The following is a 10,022-nucleotide window of genomic DNA, read 5'->3' as shown; positions in this document are numbered from 1 at the left end:
ATTAATTTTAAAACATGTCACTAAACATGTATGAGCTAGGGTTAAAAAGGTTTTGGTCTCAAAAGTTTCATTTTATATATTTAAACTGTTATACACATGGGATCCCAAAAGAAACAGAGTTAAAATTAGGTTTACAGACTTCCAAAAGTACATAAACAACTACTAGCAATACTAAGGCAAAATAGACAATCTTTGGGTCTCGCGTCCCTGCCTAAACCTCAACCGTGGCGGCTGAGCAGCTGGCCATGTACATTCCACTCATAGAGCTCTCCAATCAAGGCTGATCAAGCTTGCCCTTGCCTTTATCTGCACCACGTAGCACCCGTGAGCCAAGGACCAGCAAGAAAACATATGCAACACAAACAGTGATAACAGATAGTAAATTCATTAAGCATGAACTCTTATCAGGAAATCCACATAATATCATTCAGCATATATTCAGAGTCATGGATGCAATCAAATACTTATAGCATTCATATCACACAATAGTCAGGGCCGACAACTTAGGCCGCACCCTCTGTTTACCCCACTGACTCCGGCCCGCTTAAACCGAGGTCAGTGCATATTAAGTTGTCCTTGGCTACCAGTGGCCAAGCCGCGCCCTGTGCGCTAGTGTAACCCTTGGCACCCTTAGGCCGTTGGTTCACTAATTAGCTTGCATGGAATAATACCATCTTTTCAAGTATACTCAATAAGGAACCCTTAGTCCCATCACAAATATTCAACCATGTGCAGTTTTCTTACCATTAGTCTTTACAGTTATTGATTATGAGCAACACTCCTCAAGCACGATCCGTTCCCGAGCCTAAGCGTTTATCACCTAGTCACAATCAAAGTACAAGGTTCCATTAATATTCAAATTAGGGTTTCCGGTTACAAAACTAACTTCCGGGAATTCGAATTCCACCAAGCACGGTGGTGAAATCGATCCCGAGCATTCTAGACCACATTCCCATGCCTAAAACCCCAAAAAGTTCAAGTGCACAACTAAGGGCTGCATCCCCTTGAAGCTTAGCTGCGGCCCTAGCCTCAAAACAGAACCAAGGACCACCCTGGGCAAAGACACGCACCGCGGCCCTTACATTGGGTGCCGCAACGCTCACCCTTGGCCGAGCCTCCTTGGCTCATCTTCAACCTAGGGTTGCAGCGCTCTAGAACAGAGCCGCGACCCTTCCCTTTGAGCCCAGAAAACCCACCATTTCCAACATCTAATCCTCATCCAAAGCCATCCCAAAGCTTCCCATTTCAACACCCAACAACTCCAACACTTTCAGAGCAAGTTAAGCCACACAATTCAACAGAAAATTCAACCTAAAACTCATAGAAATCACATACTTAATTCCTAAAACTTAAGAACATAAACACCCAAAGCTAACCAATCAAAACCTCAAATTCAAGCCTCTAATTCACGAATTAAAGCTCACCTCTTCAGTTGGATCCTTTCTCTATTCAAAACCCAGCTAGTTTCCAAAGCTTTCCAGCCCAAATTCCATCCTAAGCATCAATGGTACAAACACCTCAATACCCAGCTGAAAACTCAGAATTTTTAAACCAAAGAAAGAGAAATCCCTACTTACCTTAGTGTTGATTCAATTCCTTGGATGAGTCTTGAACTAAGCCTCAAAATCCAGCCTCATTATCCAGCAATTCCCAGCTCAAAAGTCCCAGAATTTCTCTACTTCTCCTTTGAATTTTCTCCTAGTTTCCCTTTGTGTTTTCCTTGAGAGAAAAGATAGAAAAGCTGAGAAGGGTTAATAGGTCGGTTTATTTCTTTTTGTGGGTTTCCTTGAGTTTGTCTTATTCGTTAAGTTAATTCCAAGGCTCGGGGTGTCGGAAACGTCCCCGAGGGCAAAACGGTAAAATTCCCCAATATTCCCACCTAGACTTCCTAACCTCAAATATATCTCCATATATTTATTTTCATAACCCGATAGTCTAAATAGCCACTCGATACCTAAAATACCCCTCACTTATCCAAAGTCGGCTGTTAAGCCCTGTTGTGACTTTTCCCCGCTAACTAGCCCTAGGATCTCCTCGAGTCGTGCTCTGCAGACCTACCCACATAATAATGTGGTTCTCACAATTAACATATACACATATCACATTAAAGCCAATATAATCACAGAAGTATTGTTAACCATATAATTATGCATTTAAATCAATAAAGTCATGCAAACCACATTTAACCCAGTAATGCCCTCCCGGCACACTAATCAAGGCCCTTAAGCCTGATTAGCAAATTTGGGGTCGTTACAAATAAATAGATAAAATGTTAGATATATAAATTGAAAATAAAATTGTCCCGAGGAGAAAAACCTCGAACTGAGCCCAAAGGCAATTATTTAAAACAAATATAACAAACAAAAACAAAAGGAAAAAAAAATTGTCACTGAGCACCTCCAGGTTGCTCTGAGGATGTAACCTCCTCGCCTTCCTACTCGCCCGTCGCAGAAGCATCCCCCATTTTTGATGGTTCTAGCAAGATCCGAGCCTCGAAGTTTTAAAGGTACGAATCCCACAGCGCGGGAGCCATGAAAGAAAAGTTCCCATCCTAGTTAAAGGCCCAGCAATGGTATAACATATCTTCCATGGACAATGAGGAGGCCGCCTTCTCTTCTTTGACTGCAGCCTCGACCTTGAGCAGTTTTTCTTTGGCGTCATCAACCTTGGCCTGGAGTTGTGTAGTTTGAGCCTGGAGAGCAGCCAAGGCAATCTTTGCAGCCTGCTCGCTTTCTTGAGATAAGGCGAGGGAAAACTTGGCATCATATTCACTCTTTTGAGCAGCCGCAAAGGCAGCTTTGGTAGCCTGCTCGCCTTCTTGAGCCGGTGTCAGGGCAGTCTTGGCAGCATTTATTTCAGCCTAGAGCTCATCATTTCTATCCCTAGCCTTAGCTATACTGCGATATTGAGCCAGGGCAGACTGCAAAATAACAAGGCAAGTCAGATTTATCCTTAGACGCGATAAAAAGAAAGATGTCACCAAGGAAGGATAACTTACGGTAAGGTTCATCCCCAAGGTTGACTCTAGGACGTTCCCCGGGCTCCGCTCCTCGATAGTCCTCAAGTCCCTCGAGCTAGCGTTATATTCGTGCCCCACCATGTGGCTCTCCGTCTCGTAAAATATTCCCCAAAAGACTTCGGGGATTTTCTCTAGATCCTGGGGATCTACTGGTATTCGGACGGTCGCAATTGGGCAGGGGGAACTGGAGTATCATCTTGTATAACTTGATCTTGAGGAGGCGCGAACCGAGGTGGAGGAGGAGGAGGAGGAATCCTCCTCTCAGTGACGGAAGACACCGGAGATGTCGAGCTCGTACCTTTCCCTTTAGTAGAAGATTTTGGGACATTTCCCACTGCCGGAGGGGCCTTCTTCGTAAATCTGGGCCTCTTCACAATAGGAACCGAGTCGGTTTTCCCAGCTAGGAAAGTGGTACGGAGCTTAGGAGCTTCGGTTTGTTCCATCTCTTCTCCTGAAAAGAACAAGAGGGGATTAGTTCTCAAATAAAGTAAAAAACATACAGAAAGAAAATAAATAAAGATCCTACCCTCTGGGCTAGGGGAGGAGTCTATTATCACAACCTCCGACCTTGGGGCAACTGGAGGAGAAGGAGAGTCTACGACTAGTATTTCTTGGATCCTAGGAGGTTCAGGCTAAGGTTCTACCTTGGGGTTGGACTCATCTACGTACTGCCTAAATCCAGGGGTAAAGGCACCCTGGAGTAGAGAAGGCCAGATCCTACGGTTGGTCCCGTACTCCTAAAAAATGGCGGACCTAAAATTTAAGGTATAATCGACAACAATGGTGCCCTTAGGATAACAACTGTCATGACGCACCACTAAGTGGTCTACACACTCGAGCAAGGTGATATTACGGTCTGAGTTGTTAGGATGGATGAGCTGATTTGGGTTAAATCTAGCTAACCTAAAATTGGCAACAAACCTATCTAGTTCCCTACAAGGATATGGAATACCTTGGCCGGAGGGGCCGGCTGCTGCCCCTGACACAACTCGCTCTAAATCGGGTTCCCGAATAACCTCAAGAACCCGCCTCTTTCGCACAAGAGGCACCTCATCCTCTACCTCGTCCTTGCCTTCAATGGCCGGCAAGGCCTCTTCTTGAGAGGGTGGGAGCTCGTGGATTACCAAAAGAGTAACCTGGGTCCTTAAGGCCAACGTCTAGCCTTCACCAATCAACTGGCACGCTAGCATCATGACGTCATTCACGATTTGGTGGTAGTCCTTCTTACTGGGGGTAGCCCAGACAACTTTTCGTACTGACCCCCAAGGGTCACGGACTTTGCCGTCCTCGCAAATATGGTTGCATGAATAATAAACTCAGTTAATACATGTATAAGGGAAATATCTTGGAATGAATAAAGTTTCATGAGCTGAGGTCAGAGCATAAAGAACTTACAAGGATAGTTGAAGTATCCGTGTTCACAATTTCAGAACCCGTTCGACATAAAGAACAAGTCTTTATAGTCGTTGGGGTGGCTTGGGAGCTCGATGACCGGAGCAGAATTGGGGAACCTGGTGAGGTAGTAGAACCCATCACCTCGACCTCTTTGTTCCAGGCTAGCTTTGAGGCAGAAGAAATATAATATATCTTTTAGAGTGGGGACCTCCCACTCATGCTTGAAAAACAGGTATTTCAGCCTCGCCAAAAGCCTATAAGAATTTGGGGGGAGCTGAAATGGAGCCAACTTCACAAAATTCAGAAAATCTATGAAGTATTAGTCCATGGGAAGGAAGGCACTTGCCTTCAAGTGTTTGTCACTCTAGGCTGTAAAATCGTCCTGGAGAGGGGAGCAGCTCCTTTCCCCTTTGAAAGCAAGTCGGGCGATGAGAACTCCGGTTCCGACCTCAATATTGTGGCTCAGCATAATCTTGTTCACCCTCCCTTGAGTAGTGATCTTGAATACGATTCTTTCCACCTTGAAGAAGGCGTTGGGGTCTACCACCACCTCTTTCTCCACCACCGGACCGAAGTGGGGAATAGAAGACTCAGGGACGACCTCCTTCCCTTTGTTCTTTTGCTGAGCAGAGGAACTGGATGCGTTCTTCTTGGGAGACATCAGATCGCCTAACGAACAGAACGACCTAATTGGTGGGCGACCTAAGAGGTTTTAAAGGTTATAGTGCGGAAGTACAGAGGGGAATGTTTTACTTTAGATGTACGAGCTGAGTTAGCCTCAGTCCCATCGCGTGATGTCACGTGCTACCCTAAGTTACGCGCCTCAGTTTCCTAACAGTCCCCTGTTATTTAGGGATCCGTGTGTCAGAATATCTGGCCACTACTTTCCTTGGGAGGCAGTTTAGTGCAAAACCACCCAAGAAACGTGACCCCTAAGCAACATGGTTTGGACCCTAAAACTTTTCTTCTTCTATATCCCGAATGGATATTTTATAAATTCGCCATGGATTACCCAACTTTACCCAAAAATTTCCCAGTTTTATGAATGTCATAGTTCTAAAGATATTTTAGGACCTACACATTAAATCTAAGTTGAAGCTTGTTTGCTAAAAACATATGGGGAATAACCTAATATTGACTATGGTGAAGTGTGGGTGAGCATGGTGAAGAACAAAAAAAAGAACAGTAAAAGAAAATTTTCTTCAAAACCAAAAGACAAGGCACTTGCAGTATGTTCTTCGATGAAAAGAAGTAGACTTTGCAGGGGAAAGTTTCTGGAAGACTCCTGAGTAACTGGGTGCAACGAACGCTTTTTGGGTTTTTCTGAGAAAGAAGAAGGGTTTGGAGGTATAGAAGAGAGGGAATATAGAAAAATTTCAAATGAAAGGTGGCGAAACCTGAAAATTGCCTACCCTATTTATTCGTAAACGACATAAATTAATGTGAGCCATTCGATTTGGTTAGTACAAGATCCAAAGGCCATGGTTAAAAAGACAAAACAGCGGCAAAAAGGTGACAAGACAATTATTGTAGGCCTCGAAACCCAAACAGACGCTAATTGTGGTCTACCACGTGTCCAATACTCGAGTAGTGGGCAGGCATGGTTTAATGCAACAGAAGTCTAAAAGTCCCTAGTGTGTAGGTCAGAAGGTGACGACATGAACCACGAGCAGGGACTTGGGGGGCAAATGTTGTACCCTAATTTCATCACGAGTCCTTCACTCAACTCGGGTACAGCTGGCAAATAAATATACAGAGAAATAACCAAAGAAATGATATATGTTTATTATCCACGTAAGCAACTCCAGTTTCACATGGGCACGTGTGGTGTTAGGCCCCCTGGGTTTAATCTGAGCTACAAACATGAAGGTCATGAAGCATGAGCTCATGATATTCAAATGGCTGCCGAAGTACGAGCTCAGAGAGATATCTAGCTCGTGACAATTCAAATATATTGCGTACCCACGGATCCTCAAAGAATCGGCTACTTTTATACAATTATTTATGACCAACCTGTCATATTTAATGTCCTAGATATTAGGAGACCATTTATTTTATGATAAAATCATATCTCAGTATAAATGGGAATTGTTTGTATTAAATATGTAAATTCGTGATTGACTCACGCAGTTACCCAAACCCGTCCATGGAATTTCTCTATAAATACTGAGAATATTGGACAGAGAAAGAGACGATTATGCTGTAATATTGAAACTCTACCAAAATAGAGAGAGAAACAACAATAATATAGACTTGTGGACTAGGTGGATTTTAACCACTGAACCACGTAAAAATATTTGTGTTCTTGTGAATTTATTTCATATTTCGGTTTATTCTTGAGCACTAATGAACCTTATAATTTCTAAAATACACTTTTGGTGAAAAACTGTGTCAACAGTAGCAAATTTGATTGAATGAGTATAATACTAGTCATTTTATAAATATTAACATAATCTTTAGTGATGTTAATATGTCCATTTTGTTTTGGTAGAAAGTCTAATCCTATAATAATATCTATATTATTCATTTTTAAATCTCTAAGCCATACTTGGTCTGATTGGTATTCGTTACTATAATCATTACAGTTAGTAAAGAATATAAATTTACAGTTGTCAAGGTAATATTTGTATTCAAAAGTATTTGTATCCATTTGTTGGGCTATTCTTGATGTACTAGATGTTTTCTAATATTTTCTAGGTATTAATGTACTATCCATTACTACGGAACTACATCTTGAGTCAATAAAATAGATTATTTATATTTTTATATCTTTATCAATGAATAATCATTTTATTTTTAAACTATATAGATTATTGGAATTGCAAACTAAAGGTATGCCATCTATTAATTCAGTTTGTTCTTCTTGATCATTCATGGTATTATTAATATCTTGATAATTTATTATTTCTTCTTCTAATAATGCTACTCTATTTTCAAGTGTTCTAATCCTTTCTTCTATTACTAGATTTCTATTAATTTTATTAGCTTGACCGATTTCTCCTATATTAGTTTGATATAAATTATTAATACATTTAATACACATTTCTTCAAAACAGTTACTACATTTTTCTCTTTTACTATAGCTAGGGTAGAATTTACTATTACTACATGCTCTTCCTAAGCTTCCCTTATTTGTTTCCCAGTTGTGTGTACATTCTTGAACATCCATGAATTCATTTAATATTTCATATTATATCAACATGGTATTCTACTTTATCTGAGCTATTATTTTGTTCTTCTATTATTTGATCTAGGTCTATTTCTTCTATACTATAAATACTTTCAGTGTCACACATATCATCTTCAACATTAAGAAAATCCATATTAAACTGTTTTACTAATATAGCTTCTCTACTAAAATTATTATTTTTCTTTCTACAACTATTAGAGACATATTGTATATCTCCACAAGAGAAACAAGTTATTTTATTTTGATAATCTCTTTTATCATTATACCTTCTTACATGTCTACCTTTTTGAAGAAAAGGTCTTTTAGCATTACTTCATCTTAGTTGATAGTATTTTTTATTTCCTTTATATTTTTTACTATGTCTTAGTTTATATTCTCTATCTTTTATTCCATATCGTTGAGGAGTAAATATATCACTACAGAAGCTAAAATTGTCTCCTTTTAATTATTTTTGTATTTGTATGAAAGTACATTTGTCTACTAAATGTTTTAGAATAAAGTTTCCTCTAATACTTAAACTATCCATGGCTTTATTCCTTGTGTGTGCCATGTTATTATTCCAATTTATATTTAAATCCCCTGGTTTTCTCTGGCCTCTACTCTTATACTTTGAATCTCCTTGGTAGCTATAAGTGTATACTAGCTATCTAGGGAAATTTTCCTCCGCTTAATGGTTCAACTGTTCTAGTATGGGGTCTTAAAAATAGATTACTTTTAGCATTTGTCATACTACTTTCCACTGAACTATTCTCCATAAAATCTTTTTGATATGAAATATAAGATATTTCAGTATTGTTATCCAGATTTCCGGATAGCGTTTAGATGGATATCCTCGGGGAAGCAGAATTATCAAAGTCTTTCATGGAAAGTGATCAAAGCTCACGGATGGACAGAAAGGCTTCGCCTCTCCCGTTTAAGTGTCCAGCTTACTCTTTCAAGCAAACTCGAGATGGAAGCTCGTCAGCTCTCCCGGAGCTTCCGAAGGGATATCCTTCGGGGAAGCTCCTTCCAGGAGAAGCGCTTCAAGTGGTCTTCACGGAAACAGTTCCGTGCCTCGCACGGAACAAGGCCAGGCGGTCGAGTCGTGGAGGAGGCATAGTTGGAATGATATCCATCTGACACAGGATCCCGCCTGACACGCCCGACAGGTCAAGGCCGCACACATCCCAGCACGCCTAAGGGTACCTTTTCGCCTACTGTTCCGCTGACAACTTGGAAAAGACGGCTGACTTTGTGTATTCCCCATACTTTCACGTAAATATACCCGCATAGAGTTTTGTAGCCATGCTACTACAGTAACTGTATCCCCTATTTGTAGCTGGTGTAATTAAGACTCATGTGAGTAGAGAAAAACCCTAATCCAAAACCCTAGCTATAAATACCCCCTCATTTTACAAGAAGATGGACGGCCAAAAAATTACATAGCAAGAACTCTGCCAAAATCTCTCTAGCTTCATCTTCTTCAAGAGAACCCGAGAGAAATACTGTGAGCGTGTGAAGTTCTTATACACCAGCTATCTTACTGTAATTCTCTACAAGGATAATAACATCGACTCGTGGACTAGGGCTTGTTAACGCCTGAACCACGTAAAAACACTGTTTGTTTATTTATACTTCTGCATTTCTACAGTTCTTATCTTTTTATTATTCTGTTTGTATTCGTTTCCAAAAAACTCGGTAAACAAGTATTATGTTCTTCTATAATATTTTCATTTAAATTTTTTTCTCTAATGATTAGTATTTGGTTTTTAAATTTATCTAGCTTTTTGTCCATATTATCTTTTTCATCATCTTCTAATTTATCTTTGTTACTTTGTTCTCCATAATCTGAAAATGAAATACTAAGTCTATTATTATTATTTTGATATATATTTCCATTGGTGGGAACACTTATATTTTTCTCTTAATTTTACATCCCATTCTATTGCTTCTAATAATTGTGAAGAATATTTGGGAGGTTTTATCATTTTTATTCATTTACTTTAAAGGAATTTTTTATTACCTTTTCTATTTTTAGGTTAAATCTTATGCTAGTATTAGGTATTAATTTTCCTTGAAAGCTTGTGCATATTATGAGGTTTTCTCGATCTATATTACCGTATCCTCTACTTTGAACTTTTAGCTTAATACTTCCTATATCTTTGATCATCATCATAAATTCTGGAGTCACAAAGAATAATCCATAATTATTATTCATATCTGCTTCAATCATAGACATAATACTTTTTCTATTATCCTCGATACTTTCATCATATAATATTAATAAGACTTTTGCTCCTAGTTTTTCCTGACTAGTCGTTTTATCTCTAATATATATAAACCTTGATGAATATATTTATGTTTGTCTTCTTTTATTAAGTTTCCAATAGCTTCATTAGGAATTATTTTTTAAATATTGATAGTTATTATCATTAACTA

At 39.5% G+C, this 10,022-nt stretch overlaps 1 protein-coding gene across 1 annotated transcript; it reads right to left on the bottom strand.

Moving 5' to 3' along the window:
- Positions 1-3,165: 3,165 nt before the first annotated feature.
- LOC133779332 (uncharacterized) lies at positions 3,166-5,075 on the bottom strand. Its single transcript, XM_062219306.1, has 3 exons — positions 4,923-5,075; positions 3,972-4,155; positions 3,166-3,470 (listed from the first exon to the last, which is right to left on the bottom strand). The coding sequence occupies exons 1-3, from the start codon at positions 5,073-5,075 to the stop codon at positions 3,166-3,168; spliced, it is 642 nt and encodes a 213-aa protein (XP_062075290.1).
- Between the last annotated feature and the right edge of the window lie 4,947 nt (positions 5,076-10,022).

This window comes from Humulus lupulus, chromosome 5, assembly GCF_963169125.1.
Source record: "Humulus lupulus chromosome 5, drHumLupu1.1, whole genome shotgun sequence".
NCBI classification, from domain to species: domain Eukaryota; kingdom Viridiplantae; phylum Streptophyta; class Magnoliopsida; order Rosales; family Cannabaceae; genus Humulus; species Humulus lupulus.
The sequence above is the reverse complement of the archived record's forward strand: the minus strand, read 5'-3'. Positions and strand labels throughout refer to the sequence as shown.